The sequence below is a fragment of the Mus musculus genome, chromosome 14 (genome assembly GCF_000001635.26).
Source record: "Mus musculus strain C57BL/6J chromosome 14, GRCm38.p6 C57BL/6J".
Taxonomy (NCBI): Eukaryota; Metazoa; Chordata; class Mammalia; order Rodentia; family Muridae; genus Mus; species Mus musculus.
In genome coordinates, this window is record NC_000080.6 from 78,627,675 (window position 1) to 78,645,662 (window position 17,988).

Below are 17,988 nucleotides of genomic sequence, written 5' to 3' on the forward strand. Positions count from 1 at the left end.
CCGCTACAGTACCTTCACAGGACAGGCCGTGGGAGGTCACTCCAGAGAGACTCTCTCTGCACACGTTACAGAAGGTGGGCCGGGCGTGGGAGCAGGCGTACCAGTTGTGCATCCCTGAGAAATGTTCCACATTGAACTGGGCCACCTACGAAGACAACGTTCAGTCAGAGGCAAACAGGAGAGTGAGGTTACAGACTCACAACTATTTGCAAATTGTGAATGCTACCAAACTGTCAACCTGTTACTGTGAACACCGAAGCACTTCAAGGAAAAACAAAATCTACTCTAAACAGGTTCTAACGGGCTTGCCAGTACTAATTTCTTCACGGGCTAGCTTTAGCTCTTTGGCTACTCTTAGGATAGGAAACCAGTAGGTGGCGCCTTACCTCATAGGGTTCTCTGCTCTGCACTGACTTCAGAGAGCTGATCCAGACCTCCATCTCTTTCCTGTTCTCAGCACATAGCATCAGTCTTCTGAACGGAGTGATGATCTGAAAGGGACGGTTCGATCTAATGATCATCAGTAACCAACCAGAGGGGTTTTAAGAGCCCAGCCTCTTACAAGACAGTTCCATGCTCTAAGTCTTTATGTCCTTGATGAAGGAAAGAGAAACCTCTGGAAGACAGATGAGTTTTGTTCTGTGTGACCTCCAGGAAAGGATGGCCCTCGGAAGTCTCTGCTGGTCTCTGAAGCTGCTGCTAGGAATCAGGCTTTTAGCCCTTTCTGACGATGACTCCCACAAGTAAACCGGCAGTCTTACTGCACGGAGTGCGTCTCGGAGCCTGGTTTTAAATATGCTCTGAAGTAATTTGAAATGAAACATCGGTTTCAATAGGGAAAAGAGTTTTAAACTGAAAAATGAAAAGAAAAACAGGCTTAAATTTCATCACTAACTTGCTATCGTACTACTTCCTATGTAATTCAGATTCATCTGAAGGCTTATCCCTCTCACTGGGCAGAAATTTACAGTGCTGCTCTTTAGTCAGAGCGCACCTTAGCATAAAAATCCTTTGTTTAGCTTGAAGAAAAAAAAATAATTGTGACTTCATTTTTTTTCATGACACTGGAAAAAAAGCAAATTAATTATATTAAGGACTTTAAAGTAGGTGGAATGGAAAACTCCTGCTGTTATAGCACCAAGGGTATTTCAAAATAAGGTTCAGACATTGTGCTTATAAATATAGTATCATGCACGCTGCCTTTAAGTTACTGTGACCTTAGCACCCACTGCAAGGGTGGTGCTTTATATACTTTATATACTTATGGTACAAGAGCAAGAAAATTATTTTCAAATAATATGTTAGAGATACATTTGTACAGCAAATATAAAAATTCCCCAAGTCCAACCACTTGATCAACTAGTAAGTATTACTAGAAGCATTTTACAATACAAGCAGCAGATATCATGAGTGATGATTACAAAGATTACAAATCTATATGAAAAATGAAAGGGGACCATTCTCTAAAGAGGAAACTAGGGGACTTAGCCACCGCTCATCTAAGCAAGTCTATGGTTACAAGCAAGAGACGTGAGCCCATCTGAGCCACTCACCAGCCATGGTGTCCTCACTTGTTATTAGACCTCACCATCTTCCTGAAGCCCGAAAGCTCCTACTACTGCTGACAGGCATGTGCACTTAAATAGACCAGTGTGGGGCCACGTGGCACTGGGGGCACCAACTGCTCTGCTTTGCGTCTTTGTTAATTGCACATGAAATCGAAGACAGCCTCGCTTTCGCATTTTCTTGCTTTAAACGACCTTCTTTGGGTAAAGCTTATTAGCAGTTGGTCACTTCTCTTCCTGAATAAATAGTTAATGCAAAGAGCAATGCCTCTCTCATTACTGGGGAGCCAAATGGATGCTTTATTGCTTCAAAATGTTTTTCTAGGGCAGTTCATCAAATGTGGCAGAGAGGTACCATTAAATCATAAGACACTCCTGGCTCTGGAGGCTGGCACGGCATCCAGAAACCTCCCTGCTTCCCTGGCTCGCTGATGCTATCCGAATAAGGACTGCCTCTAGCCTTTATCTGACTTTAGCTATGTGTTAGGGTTCCTTTTAGGTGTCATCTCATGCTTTGATTTTGATCTTTGTGGAATTCTGGGTAAAAAGCATAGGACAACAGGCAAAACTAAAGACCTTTTAAAACCATCATGAATGTAAAAGGCAGGCGATGACTTCTAAACGCTCGTCGAGATCTCAGAACTAGACAGGTGCTTCCGTTCTAAACGATTCCAGCAAGGCTGCATAGCTTAGTCATCGGCGCACCTTACATGCTAATGGAGTGAAGAATATATACTTGCAACTTCCACTTTTCAATCAAGACTATATTAAAGACATTAAAGACGAGCCATAACGAGAAAGCAAAGAGCATCACATACTTCAGACCAAACATTTTAAGTTCTTCAAAGACAAAAACGCTACGGTTATTCTGATGCACGGGTCTTGTGATTAATCACAGTTGAGAATCTACTTATCATAAAGCCACACTCTAAGAAGTCAGTGTGAAAGAAAAAAATCAGCTCTTCATAAATGATGCGGAACAAAAATGGCTAGCTTTGCAGCCGTGGTACTAAAAAGCCCGCACTGTCTGGGCTACGCCAAGCTTGGCTCGGCCAGCAAACCTGAAGCTCCCAAGCCTGGTCCTTCCCCTCTAGGGGCCACCATCAGCCAGCTTCCATCCATTATATCTCCTCCCCACTGCCCATGGCTGACTAACAGACTGGTTATTCTCCGTCACTCCAGCCTCATGTCTTTCCAAATTTTGCAAGGCAAAAGTTTGAGGGAGGGCAAATTCAGAAAATTATTTGTTTCTTAGCTGAAAATATACCTGACTCGCACTTCATTAGGATCACAGGCAGCCCAGGCCTAACGGGAGGCCAGAACTCCTTTCACACTTGAGGGGAGATGGGGCTTTCTTCCTACATCTGTCCAGGCAAGTCTGGGAAGTTTCTGGAACCAGAGGCTGTGCTACACCTTCCTCAAAGGATCTGAAGCTTACCCAGCCTACAGTGCTCCCGATTCTCTATCTGTAACTCTCTTCCTGTCACCCCGATACACACTCAGTGTTTGCATGCACATCTGAACTAGTGTTCTTCAAACGACAGCAGCCACCAAGACACACACATATGCTCATGGGTCATTTACTAGGTATGTGTGCAGGGGAGGGGGCAAATCAGGTTGGTCAGAAGAGTCTGTAAGGGAGGAAGGGAAACCCTGGATTTACATGTGTGGAAAACGTGTGGTACCAAGCAGTGGCATCTAACTTGATTTCTTAAACGGTGCCTAGGAAAGTAGACAAAATCCCCTTTAGTAGGCATGGTTAACAGTGAGTTACTGGCAAAATCATGAATCCAACCACACCATTACTCACTTCTAAGACTCAAGAATATCTCAGCCTGGGTGGGGAGGGAGACTCTGTAATCCCAGAAATAGGGAAGGCTGAGGCAGAAAAAAATGTTTTGAATTTGAGGCCTTCTTGGGCAAGATAGTAAGTTCCCTATTCAGACTGGGCTAAAAAGTGAGGAGAGAGAGAGAGAGAGAGAGAGAGAGAGAGAGAGAGAGAGAGAGAGAGAGAGAGAAAGAAAGAGAGAAAGAGAGAGAGAATATGAATGAATTGGTCTGATAAAGCATTAAGTATAAAATCCTATGAGACTGTAACACCATGGTACTCAAGCTAAAAAAAAACAAAAACAAAACCAAAACCAGACACACAATCAAACACTATCAAGAGATTGTAGGCCAATTGAATTCTTTGTGAGTTCTTGGCTGACCACAAGAACTCTATGTTAAGACCCCTATTGCTGAAGGCACACCATCTACTTTCATCACAGGACATTGAGAAATCAAGTTGGTTCTGATCAGAAATCATCCTGTTAGCTAGCTTTCATAGTACTGGCAAGCACTATGCAGGGGTGCTTGGAGTGGGTGAACCGTCAACAACATTCTTACCCAGCTGTGAACCCTGTGAACTGAAATACTGACTGGTGTGGCAAGATATATCCACAGGTGCACAGGCGGCCCCAGTGTTATGGAGGGGAACCTACCACTTTCTGATTGGCTTTAAAGCACGCTCCACAGGAGGAGATGCCAGCAGGTGCTATACACCTAGCCAAGAATCCATGGCTGGAGAGTTGATAGGCCCCTGGGGTGAACCCACCACTGTTATTCTGCTAAATGGATACAATGTCAAACTGCCCTCTAAAATCGCAGTCTCTCAAGCCCTACATTAGTGAAGACCTCAGACCTCATCAGAAAAGTTTCCTTTCAGCAATGGCCTGTGGTTAATGCAGAAAGCCACAACTGTTCCAATCACAGAGAATGAAGGTCTGAGGAAGGCTCAGCTACAAATAGGACTGTCCATACCCCTCCCATCCCCACCACCCCATGCACCCCACAGAGATAGCTACAGACAGACTCGGGGAAAATGGGGGAAGAGGAAAGATGGGTGGGCAGACTGAAGCAGAGTGTCGTCTTCAGATGTAACCCAGGGACTGTACTCATGTGCTCACGGCAGCACCAGTGGGAGACCTGCACAAGATGAAGCCGTGAATAGTTCAGCATGTGCAGGGAGGGCTCCTGAGTTCTCACGTCTAACCAAGCAGATCCTGGGGAAGGCAGAGTCAGTTTTCCTCAAGTGTGTGACCCCTGGTAGGTCGACCATTGCAGCGGTTGGCTCCATAGCCATATGCAAATAAGCAACATGGACTGGACTCAATGGAGAAAGGAAGAGAGGAGAAGGAAGAGGAGAAAGAGGAGGACGGGGAGGGGAGAGGAGAAGGGGGAGACAATGACAGCAAAAAGTTGGGAGGGTGCAGAGAGGTGGGAGGTATATCTGGGAGGAACTGGAGAGAAAGATGGGAGATGAATTTGATCAACATATGCTGTATCAAATTTTACAGAATAAAATACAGATTTTTAAAAGACTGCTCAAATAAATGGTGGACCTAAGTAGGATCCCTCAAGCTCTTCTATATCTCACAATCTTCTGGTTTGCTTGCTTTTCAAATGTCAGCTTACAAGTAACTGCTCTCTCATCCAATGAAGGTAGAGGTAGGTACCAATTCTTAAAAAACAAAACAAGCAAGCAAACAAAAAAAAAAAAAAACCCAGGTGATTCGAAAGTAGAGACAAGTTGGAGAACCAATGTCTACCGGTAATTTTCATTCTATACAACACTGTTTGAGCTCCCAAAGGAAAGGCGTTTCTAAGGAGAAGTGAATCAGAGGGAACTGTCTGGAGTCATGGCAACCTAGCCTGAATCACACCAGCATCTTCTTTTGTGTCTGGGGCTGTAGCCATGCTTCTGAGCCTCACTCTTTCTGCTGCTAACCAGGGACAGAGCAGTAACTCAGCGGTGCTTAGAGTTCAATCGATGACACAGTCCAGGCTAGGGTTCGCTAACAGCTATCCATCTCTTACCAGTGACAGAGACCTGCACTGCCATTTACAGATTTCATATCTATTATTTCTTGTATTTGTGGTCCAAGATGAAAGTCATAAGAGTTTTAATAATAAAAGAATTGGAGGTACCTACCTATAAAACTCACTGCCTAGCTAACAAACACCATCAGAATCATGTCAACGGCCTACTGGACAAAGAAAATAACCAACATATTAAGTGGGGGTGGAGATTCTCCTAGTTCAGTACACGCAACCTTACCTAAAGCAACAGCGGTGACTGAATAACGCTTACAAAATATTCAGCGAGTCAGAGTCCCTCTCCAGCTGCGGTGATTTTAGTATGCCATTGTTACTATTGATCACAGTTATGTTATAGAAGACAGACAGCTCTAATTCAAATATCTGGCTCTGAGATAAAGGAAATTCTCTTACATTCTTGGACCACTTCATGTCCAACAATCTTTTCTGTTAAGAAATCTTCTTTCTGACCTGACATTCTAACCAGCTGCATCCACTCTGTTCAGGACTAGCTGGGTTTTAATCTGGCACCACCTTGCTGCAAGACAAGTTCACACATGGTGAGAAGTCTCTCCAGGAGAGTGGGGTGAGCAGGAGCTGTACCTGAGCTATAACTTTGTTGTCCACATTTACTATGGTTTGACTAATCAGATCTAACGGCAGTGTGCCTTCCTAACACTAGCTTGGCCGCCCTCCCTGTAGTTATCTACTGCTCACTCTTAATATAGTTCTTCCATCGTCCCTTATGAAATCTAGATGCAGTTCTTTAATTATGTATGTTGCTTTTTTTCCTCATTCTTTTTTTATGGAGTGAAATAATTCACTTTGACAACTTAAATGTGCCAAACTGCACTGTGATCGTGTATCTTACGTGACTATTTTAGGAGCAGAGATGCTCCCAGTTTTCAGGAGACTGGGGACCTCCACTACCCAAGCACATAGGCATGCAAGGGCACAGGTGCACACATTCATCAATACATACCCAGCCCAGCCTCACCACCACTCTCAGAAGCACCTTCGAGAGGTATGAGGGGAGGTGATGATAATTTTGGCTGTAATTCAGGACGTCCTTTGGCACAACTAGGCAGACAATTTCGCCACTCACCTGGTTATTAACCATGAAAGGTCATTTAAGTGCCTAACTCTAAACTGTCGGGTCCCAATTATATCAAATAGGTACTTTTGACCCTTGTGGGGTTTGGTCCCTCTTTGGGCATCCTTCTGACTCCAAACTACATTAGCCATTTGCCTACAACATTACTCCTTTCGAGGTCACTATTCCAAAATAGCTTTTCATGTATAACACCTGATATACAAGATCATGATTTCTAATGATTCATTGGTTGTCCTATATAAACTCTGGACTCCTGTATTGTTTGAAATAGACTGAAATCTACCAGAATTTGATAGATAGAAATAAAAACACCTGAAGTCCCTATTTTCAACCTGGCCAGTTGGGGAATGTCTATTAATACTGGTCCCCGAGGGGTCTGCATTTTGTGAGTCTTACACTGAACTTCCTAAGTGGTCTGGTTTGGGGTCAGTATTTCTCTTAACTGATCATCGCACTGTTGAAGCCCCATCTGTTTTCTCAGCTGGCAATTATCTACTCAATTTCTTCTGAGGGAGTAATAGATTTAACATATATCTTCTCCAAGGTTGCTTACATTTTGATGGAAGAAATGGCATGACACTGTAGTACAGCACACAATGGAACTGAACAGTGAGTGACATCATGTCACAGTGAGTTCATTCAGGGCACGCTGACCATGGAAAGTGCCTGAGTACTTTCGACTGACAGTAAAATTTAAGGGGAGAGAATTTCAGGGTAAGGAGAGGTCTTGTGGTGCTGGACTCGTGGCTCAGTCAGAGCACTTCTTGCTCTTCCAAGAAACCTAGATTCAATTCCTGGCACCCACATGATGGGTCACAGCCATCTGTGACTCCAGCTCCAGGGAGCTCCGCAATCCTCTCCAAGCCTCTATTAGTACACGGTGCTGTTAGCACGTGGTGCACAGAGGCATGCAAAATATAATAAACAAAAAAAAATTTTAAAAAGAAAACATATGCCAGTCAGATGGGGTTGCTGCACACCCTTGAGCCCAGTATTTGATTGGGAGGCAGAAACAGATGGATCTCTGTGAGTTCAAGGCCAGCCTGGTCTACACAGTGAGTTTCAGGATAACCAGGGCTACACAGAAACTCTGTCATGAAAAACAAACAAACAAACTAATACTACTAACAAAAAGAAGGCGTCCTTAGAAATTGATGTGATGCACACACACTCATTTTATCTGTGTGAACAGTACAGAATTTCCTTTGAATGGTCAAGGAGAAAAATGAAGTTCCATGAAGTTCTGAAACACAAGTTTCAACATATGCAAGATGAAGTGGAATGGTTTATAAAAACACTGTAGACCACTGATACAATTAAGGTTGATGCACACATGCGCACGAGCGCACACACAGACACACACACACACACTTCATTATTAATCTGCATATAAAATACTAAGAAATGTTCTATTTAGGAAGCACACTGTGTGAACAGGACTCTAGAACTCCCTGTGGAATGTCAGTAACGAGCCACGATTATACTTGTGCACCAAGACAAACACACACACACACACACACACACACACACACACACACACACACGGCCTCTTCAAAGTCCTCCTACGCTTTTGCTCCTCACTGGTCAGTCACTTTCACTGAACTGACTAAAATAACAACTTACAAGTCTACGGTGGGGGTGGGGGAAATCCTGTCATAAAGACTGGTCATCTCAAAAGTCAAAACAGCCCCCAACAGGCGCTGAGAATAAAGGGGCAGGCTTGTTACGATCACAAGGACGTCTGCGCTACGCCTGCTGATCTATCTGGCATGGAGAAGCTAAGCACCTTCTCGATGGAATATTTGTTTCAACAATCAAACTACAAATCCAGTCATTCCCTACACACAGTAACTCTGATGTGGGAGCCTTCCGTAGCAGCAACAAGTCAGACACTACTCCCTGGTGGCAAGGACCAAGAAAGACAGAAGAACAGGTACTGAAGAGTAACTTCTGATGGAAACTTTCAAAGTACAGATGCAATTGTTCTAGGTCAATAAATAACAAGGGGCCATCCTTGCCAAGAGTACGCCTCTCTCCTTCTTCATAGGCATATCTGACTCCTGCCCTGGGCAGAAGGCACCGCCTCACTGATCCCCCACTGTCTCATACATTAAGTATGAGTTCATTGTATACAGCATACTGACTTTAAAAACAGACACTAAATAAAGAAAATATCTAATAAAAAAAGAAAGAAAGAAAAATTTTTAAAAAAGAATCTTCTGATTAAAAAAAAAAACAGACACTAAGTGATCTGTCCACAATTTGTTAATTCTCACATAGACATAAACATAGCAGCAGCAGTGTTATAGCAAGAAAAACGAAGCGATTTGCTATTCCTTCTCTATGCAATGGTCCACTGAACAGCTGCCTTCAGTTCTCTTCACGGCTTCTGCTTAAGCTGTGTTTGCCTTGAAAGCTGGACATAAGCGGGGCAGCCTCGCTCTGTAATCCTAGGGATGTCTACTGAAGAGTGCGGGGTGAGGTGCCATGAGGTGAGATGTGTCTCTTCACCTCGAATGAAACGGGGAAAGAGAATGGATGAAGCTACTGAGGGGAAATGAGGAACAAAGGATGGGTGAGGTCAAGAGGCAGCTACCACAGAGTCATTTGCCTGTGGTTTAAATTTGTCCCCTTTCAAAGGACGGTGATGGCTAATCTCCAACATTAACCTTATACACGTGACAAGAGGGACCCTCCAATAAAGAACTGCCTCCATCAGACTGGCCTGCGTGCGACTATGTCTGTGAGGCATTTTCTTGATGACTGACAGATGCAGGAGGGTCCACCTCACTGTGGGCTGCTACTATCCCTAGGCTGTACAAGCCAGGCTGCTGAACACGAGCCTTTGAAGTGAGTCAGTCAGCGGCATTGCTCTATGGATCCATCCTCTGTCCTCGCTTGTGTGCCCACCATAACTTCCCTCAGTGCTGAACTGTGACCCGGAAGTGTAAGCCAAATAAGCTCTTTCCTCCACAACTTGCTTTTGGTCATGGGGTTTATCACATCGACAGAAAGCAAACTGAGAAAGCACTGGTATATTTCAAAGCCCAACCTAAACTCTTTGAGAGATAAGGTAAGAGACTTGAGTGTCTCAGCTCCTCACAGACACTAATATCCTAAGCGATGCTTGGCCCTCAACCCAGACCAAGTGTCTGGCCTCCTACGTTCTTCCCAAGACCAAACACATTTTACACAATTATGTCATCTTCCTTGTCGGTGTAACTGTGTGTCCACAGAAGCTAATGAATTAAGGAGTTTGAGCACTGGCTGTAATGGGAAGGTGGTATTGATTGATAAAGGCTATCAAATTCAACTTCCATAATTCATAAACATCAAGGCTTTTCTTAAGAGAAAGTCAGCTTGTCTCCCTTCACAAATTACAAAGTCTTCTTGGAGCTAGGGGTGTTTCTCAGTGGCCCAGTGTGTTTACCCTGAAAGCCTTCAGTTTAACCCTCAGCATCCCCAGAACACAACAAAACTGAACTCAACCCTATTTCAAGACTAAGGAGTCACGGCAGTATCACTTTCCATGTTAATCTAACTTCCATCTACAACTACAGTCATTTATTTTATTTTATTTATTTTATTTTGTTTTTTTTGAGACAGGGTTTTCTGTGTAGCCCTGGCTATCCTGGAACTCACTCTGCCTCTGCATCCCAAGTGCTGGGATTAAAGGCGTGCGCCAACACTGCCTGGCTAGAGTTATTTTTTTAAGTGCTTTAACGTATATCAAATTCTATTGCCAATTTCCCTAAAAAAAAAAAAAAATAGACATGGATTGGTGCTCTCGTAATACTAATATACATTCCCTCACAGTCTCCTCTCTCCTTCTTCCTCTCTCTTCCTCCCCTAATATTTCCACAAAATATCAAGTACTAAAAACTAGGTTTTTTTATTTAAACTTTAAAAATAGCATAAAACTACAATTTTCTTTAACAGTGGGAAAGGCGTGAGATGCAGACAGGCTGCTGTGCCTGGAAGATTCCTTAGGGTCTCGGCGTACGCTAGAGAGGAGGAGGAGCTTAGTGTCAGAATTAACGGCATGGGACAGAGCCACAGGCTCAGATGGTGTTAGTGTGTAGAATTTTGTGAGTCTGCATACCATGAGTAGCTATTTATGGAATAATTGTACCAGGCCAGGAATATATCCTCATTGTACTGGCATAATCAAGAAAGTAGCAATCTGTTTTCCTTGCATGACTCTAAAGCGCTAAACAAAGGTTTAGAGGTCACCGAAGGCCATGTGTTGGGTTTGAACTAAATTCTCCCTACCTTTGTAGCCACCAGACACAAAAGAATGGGGGTGACTGTGCTGCTCAGTCTGGACGCACAGGCTCATCGTACATATCGCTCTCCTTTTCTTATTCAGAAATAATAATGGTGGGGTACTGGGGAGACCATTCAGGTGGGAAAGTGCTGGTCTTGCAAGTAGGATGACTTGAGCTTTATTCTGCAGATCCCAAAGCCAGGCATGGTGCTATGCACTTATAACTCAGACCTGTAAGGTGGAAACGGGCCAATTCCCCAGACTTTCTGGCCAGACAGCCCAACCTGATAATCTCCAGGTTAGTGAGAGACTGCTTCAAAAAACAACCTGGTGTGTACAAGCTGAGGATTGGCAGCCAATCAATGATGTCCTCTGATGTACACACATGCATGCATATGTGCAAACGCACACGCACACGCACACACACACACACACACACACACACGCACAGAGGCACCTTTACATATGTACCGTGCACAATGATAGTAACTACAGCCTCTGTGCAGTGGCTTCTCAGCCCTATAGATACGTGTGCTCTTTAAAGATGAACAATGAAAACATAAGAAAACCCCTGGCAAAAATTAACCACAATGATCATAATCACAGCTTCACTCACGAATGAACAAAGAGGTCACTGCAAACCAGGTACCCTCAGGGAACAAAACACTTACAAGGTACACAATCTCATATGGCGTGGCGTTGGGGGTTTTACAGTGTGTGAGAAATGGAATCTTCTGCACTAACTGCAATGCCGAGGGTCACAATGTTCCAGGAATTACTTATGTGGCTTCTTGCAGACACACCCACTGTAAATTAGTGGTATTAGTTAATGGGCACCTTAAAAGTGTGGCCATTCACTTAGTATTTTCAGACTGTGCCCGAGATCGGAACGATGAATGCATTAGCTTCGGTCCCCTGGCACAAGCTCTTGGGTTTGTAACTGTAAATGGCTTTCTACACATATGCAATGGGAAATTTCAAAACAGGATCATTATTTTTCTTTGTATTGCTCACTACAAAATGGGACACTCCTAAAACTTTAATTTTCCATTAGTCTGTGCTCAAACTTAAGGATACTTGACTTTGCTATAAACTTAAAATAAGCCATGGAAACAACACCCCCAAATCACTTTAATAGAGTTGAACACACCTATCCAATTGCCTACTTGATGTTCCCAGGAGATCTTACAACTACTTCAAATTCACACCATCCAGTTTTCATTTCCAGCAAACCTGCTTTTATATCTATTACCCACCCTTGATTGAAGCACAATTTACACTCCAAACCCAGCTGTTCGTTAGCTTCCTCCTCTCTGCCCCCCGCCCCCCCCCACACACACACACACTTGGGACACAGCCCTGAAGTCTTTCTGCACAGGTCTCCTGTCCACTCTTTCCTTCCTTCCTGTGGTAGACAGCCAGGCTCCTAGCAGTACTGCCCAAGATGCGTCTCAAGCTAACTGCTTACTCCTGTCAAGTGCATCAGACGGGAAGCTGCCAGAGAAGGTTGGTAATACAGGATTCTTGAGAGAAAATTCAAAAGACTTTTAGAATGGAAATGTCTGCTGCTTAGGCCCGCCCCAGATACCAACTTGCCTTCCTAAAGATAAACACCGGTCAGCTTCTTTGTGTATCTCTCTGGAGACCGTCTATCTATATATGAGAACTATGTGCTCTCTTGAAGTTTAAATACACAAAAATGCATGCATACACAAGCACGCTGTAATATTATGAAATCTTAACTGCTCTCTATCTGAGTTTTCTCCCTGAGTCAAGTGCAGGATTCAGCCTGTTTTGTCACATACACAGCTGCTCCAGCTGTGGACGCACTACATTCTGTGGTGACTTTTTCATAAGTCTATTGTCTCTGATTGACATACCTGGGTTGTCTTCATAAGTCAATCATCTCTGATTGACATACCTGAGTTCTTTCCAGTCTTTTGCTATGAAAATGTGAAGCCGATGCCCACGTAATGCATCCCTCGGCAAACATACATAGAATGGTTCACTATCCATCATGATTCCACACAGGCTGAAGCCGTGAAGGCTTGGAGCAAGACTGAAGCCATTTCTTCACGTTCTTTCCTTTGACACGGGTGTCCTGTTTACATTAACTCCCAAGTTAGACTCTTCCAGAGATTTCCCTACAATCACTTTGAGAGTAACACCTTCAGTCCTTGCTAGTGGAAATAACTCTACCCATCACAAACAGCTTGTAAATACAGTAATATGAAAAGATACAAAGGCTCCAAGAAGTCACAACTGCTCTGCAGATAGCACAATTGTCCCAACAAACATGGCTCCGCAACTGCCCAGTCACCATGAAACATTGACTTATTGATGGGACTCTGACAAAGAAAATTAATAAGGTTTGCATAGAAACCAGAACATAACTGGAAAGAAGCTTCAGTCAGGAGAGAACTTGGCAAGCAAGCATAGGGGGCGGAAAATCTATCCCCGGTGCTCACATAGAAGCTGAGATGGAAAACAGGCACTGGGAAGGGGAAATGGGGAGTCCGGGGCTTACTGGCCAGCCTGTCTATCTGAAGAGCAAAAAGAAGACAGAGCCACACTGGGAAGAAGCAAAGGAGTTCTAGGGCTCCTGAAGTCCATCTCTGGGGTCTCAAAACGTGACCTAGGTTAAACCAAAGATAAGACAGAGACAGAACTAAGCAGTCTTGGCCACAGTGTGGTCTCACCCTTATTGCTTTGGTTCTTGTCTCTCTTGCAGGGTGGTCTGACAAGTTGTCAGAAGTGTGTGTGAAATCTCTTCCTTAGAGATAAGTCCCTCCTCTGGCTGGCACCAGGCTTCAGCAGCCTGTCTGCCAGCCTAAGATTCCCAGAGAAGCTCCAATTTTTCAGGGACGACTGTTTCAGACATCTGATAGGCAAGGATGTCTCTCTTTATAAAATCTTCGAAGCTCTTAAAAGTTCTGTTACTAGTCTGTTTTCCCCTCAAAACAAAAACACGCCTTTGGCCTAGTGTTCCCTGGCAGTGTATGGAAGCTTCTGACAGGGCTGGTGGACCCTCCCCTCTCAACCCTGATTGGCTAATGCAGCCTGCGTTTCGGGACTGTCCAACCCGCTTAGTTCACCCACCAGCAGGTCTTAACTGCTGAAACCAGCGAGAATGGAAAGTCCCCAGCTGGCCATCACTCAACCTCTCTACCATCCATGGGCTTTCAACCTCACTGGTCCATTGCAGACCAGGCTGTCTGCTGCCCATCTGCAAACCCATCTCTGTCATCATGAATCAAGATGTGGTCTTGGCCAAGTACAAACTGAGTCCAAGACACAAAAATGAAGAAGGCAACAACTTTTCCAAGGAGAACCTCTTCCTGGCAACATCTAACTTAGCGACTTTATCAGAAAACTGGATTACTCCCTAAGACACCAAGTAAAGTGGCGACTCCCCAGTTGTCTAATAAAGATAATTGGCCTAGCAGCCAGCATATGAATTGACGCTCATCAATAAGCACGTGTTCTAATCATTGCTAACTGGTTCACTGTTGCACATCTGTGTTCTTTGTGCTTTAATGGATGATGAAGCTTCACCATGAATGAACAGATCAGAACACATCCCGTGAACTGTGGTGCTCCTTGGAGCTGGAGACAGCGCTCAGCACTGAGGTGCATCGGCTGTTCTTGCAAAGGTTCAATTCCAAGTACCGGTGTGGCAGCTCACAACAATCAGTCACTACAGTTCCAAGGGACTGGACACCCTCTTCTGGTCCCCATGGGTACCAGGCATGCATGCGGTGTGCACACACACACGTGCCAGGAAATGTTCATACACAGGAAATCATTTCTAAAAAGCAGACCAAGTTATTGCCATCCTATGACCCTGAAAATTCTAATATGCAATCCATTCTCATGGAAAACACTCACAGTTTAACTATTCATTATGCTATTGGGTGGCTATAAAAATTTACCCCGAGTAAGTTGTCTGAACCTCTCAGTCCCTCTAACCTGCTTACGGGAGGGAGAAGCTCTCCCAGGCTTACTGAGGCAATGGGGTGAGATATAAAAACGAAAAGCAACTCCATACTTGCTACTCAGCATGCTTCATACACCGGACCCTGCAGAACCCAAGGCATGGTCAGCTGCTGTATAATAAATACCTCCAACTGCTGAGATCTTGTAAAATAACAGGCCTTCCTTAGCACTGTTTTAATTTTTAACATTCAACATAAAACATAATTCTTAAGATACATGTTTAAAACCTAAAGGTTGATACCTTTAAGTTGTCCAGTGAAGCTATAATCTGTGGTCTGACATGTGCTCTGTTCTTCAGGGCACGTGCCACAGGACACAAGGCCTCTGCAGTTCAGAGTCTTGCTGCTTCAATCTGGTAGCTATCACCTAGCGGGCCTCCTTTAGACATATCCAGATACTTAGCATTCTACTTTTAAGACTGTCGCTATGGCCAGTAACTCATTTGCCCGTCTTAGGCCCCTCGTCCAGGCACTGGCATGAGGCAAGATACTGTCCTTTACAGAGCCCTTCCTTCTGGACTGCAAACAGATATCGGAAATCAGAGCTCACCTACACGAATATGGGGGCCAAAGTGTCTTTAACTAAGCCCTTCATCTAGACACACACGCTGAAGTTCAAGTAAACCATGTTGCCTTCCTCGGAGAATGCATCAGCCTATGATCCTGCGCAGTCCTTCACGCTGCCTGGATGTTCTGGACGCCTCTGCAGAGCTCGGTGGCTACAGAGGTTGTGGCTGCTGAGACAGAAACCCTTACCAGCTCCCGTGTAGTTCTACGGGGAAAAGATGGTTCTTAATGTTTAACTCCATACACTTACAAGGGCCAATTGTGGGCGGTGGTGAGTGCAATGTCATCAGCTCACAACCATGGATCTGAAACGTATGAAGGGCCTTGAACATGAAACACCCACAGGAAATAGATTTATCATTTGTCCCAAGGCAGAGAAGGCTGTGTGGCAGGCTACCCTTCACCGGGCGCTGCAATATGACAGAAACGCTAGGGAGGTCAGCCCTCAAAACAGTCCACCAAGGTATGAGAAACTTCATCTGGACAGAAATGCCCTACTGGTCTTCACAAAATGCCTCTGACTAAAGTGCACTTAGGACACCAGCCTCATATAACCCTGGCAACAGGCCCAGCGATAAAAAGTTCTTCTTTTTTCAGGAGAAAAGGAAGATTGACCTGCTGTAGCCTAAACTAGCCTCAAACTCATGGCTACTCTCCTGCCTCAGCTTCTAAGTTGTATGTTAACACGGAACCATTTTAAAGTACCATAAAATATTTTAATCAAAATAGATCTAAGATAATTAGGCTGGCTTACTATTAGGATTCTAATATTTATGTAATCAAAGCTGAGACCACTGTAATGAATCACATCTGTGAGGCATCCTGGTTTAAAAACAATCTGAGTAACTGTATGTAATATAAAAATTCATGAAGATTCGATATTTACAGAGATATTACAAAAACCCAAACATCATAGAGGGAGATGGAGAAATTCTGTACCTATGCTAAAACATGAAAGGCTACTGCTTACCCAAAAAAAATAAGTAAGTTTATAAATATTATTCATTTGTGCATTCAGTTGTCAAATATGCACTAGCTTTCCCCTCTGTGCCAAGCACCAGGGTTGGGGAGTCAGCGAAGTCACAGTATTTGAAGCCAGAAGGGAATTTGTTTCCGTCAGCATCTTATTGCCCCCACACAGACACCAGGTCACTGACTCCTCAAAGCCTTCTTGAAGGAAGCTCACTGTGTTCTTGCTGCGCGGGATCAGGACATAGCCTGTGGTAAGAGGTGAGGCCACTTCAACAGTCATTTCAGTCCATGCTGCCTTGACTATCCCAAACCAACAAGAGCCCCACATTTACACAGCTCTTCATCGTCCAACCTTGAGAAGTTCATCTCAGCTCTGGACCCGGGCCTGTCCTGGAGTCTCTGAAAGCCCCTTTCTGCTGACAAGGAAGAAGATGACTGTGGAGTTCTAACAATGGGCAAGGTCTTTACCTCACAACGGGCCTGTTCTATTAGATAATTCTAGTTAGAAAGTTCTTTTTATGTTGAGTTGAAGTCAACCCTCTGTGGATGCAACCACCCAAACCGATCACTGCCTCTCCTATATAATAATTCCTCAAATATTCTGAAACATCAACATTGTCGTCGTCGTCATCATCATCATTGGGTGTATGTATGGAAGTTAGAGGACACCACTGTAGAGACAGTTCTATCCTCCCACCTTTTACACGGGCTCTGAAGACTAAATTCAACTTGCCAATTTTGTGTGACAAGACCTGTAACCTGCTGGGCCCATGTTGCCCATATTCCCTATTCATTCTTTCTCTTCCTTCCTTCCTTCCTTCCTTCCTTCCTTCCTTTCTTTCTTTTTCTTCTTCTTCTTCTTCTTCTTCTTCTTTTCTTCTTCTTCTTCTTCTTCTTCTTCTTCTTCTTCTTTTCTTCTTCTTCTTCTTCTTCTTCTTCTTCTTCTTCTTCTTCTTCTTCTTCTTCTTCTTCCTCTTCCTCCTCCTCCTTCTTTCTTCTCCTCTTCCTCCTTCTCTCCTCCTCCTCTTCTTTCTTCTTCTTTTTTATTACTTATTCAATTTACATCCCATTTTTTAAATTTAAAAAATAAAGTCCTTAATGCCATCCAACCCCAAGACTCCCAGGCAGCTTAGGAATATCGGCCACCGTCTTCTACGTTTCTCTTTAAGATCTAGCCCTCCGAATGTACTGTAATATTCTAGATTTGTACTCTGACCAGCATGTGTGTCCTGTTCATTGGGTAGTGTAGCCTAAGATTCTCACTGAGTTGATGCGGAAAAGACAACTGAACACGGGAGACCAACAAGAGGATCACTATCAATGCCACATATATTTAAATGACCAAATAAGGAAGTCAGTAGAGTGGCCAAGAGTATAGTCTGAGGTGACATACCCAACACATGGGTTCCATGATTTAGAGGCTGGCTTCTCTGTTTCTTGTCTATACAGTAGAGACTATAGTAGTACTGCTTCATTGGACATGTCAGGTATAAAGCATATAGAACAAGAATCCATATTATTAACTAGGGTAGGTGACTTGTTTAGCTAAGGAATCCTTCATTTGGGCTATTATCCAGATACCTTTTACATGACATGACATTCTTCCACAGATCACGTGGAAAAATGCCAGTTTTGGTCTTTTCCTTCAGG

General features: G+C 43.9%; 1 protein-coding gene across 13 annotated transcripts in view; it reads right to left on the minus strand.

Moving 5' to 3' along the window:
* The window catches only part of Dgkh (diacylglycerol kinase, eta), a 173,381-nt gene that overhangs the window by 68,326 nt on the left and 87,067 nt on the right, over window positions 1–17,988 (minus strand). For 9 of the 13 annotated variants that reach the window (XM_011245100.3, NM_001081336.2, XM_030247867.1 and 6 more), the window contains 2 exons: window positions 387–491; window positions 13–145 (listed from right to left, as the gene is read on the minus strand). In XM_011245100.3, the coding sequence (XP_011243402.1) occupies window positions 13–145; window positions 387–491 (238 nt within the window). The other 4 variants (NM_001281794.2, NM_001253766.2, NR_104044.2 and 1 more) reach the window with 3 other exon arrangements.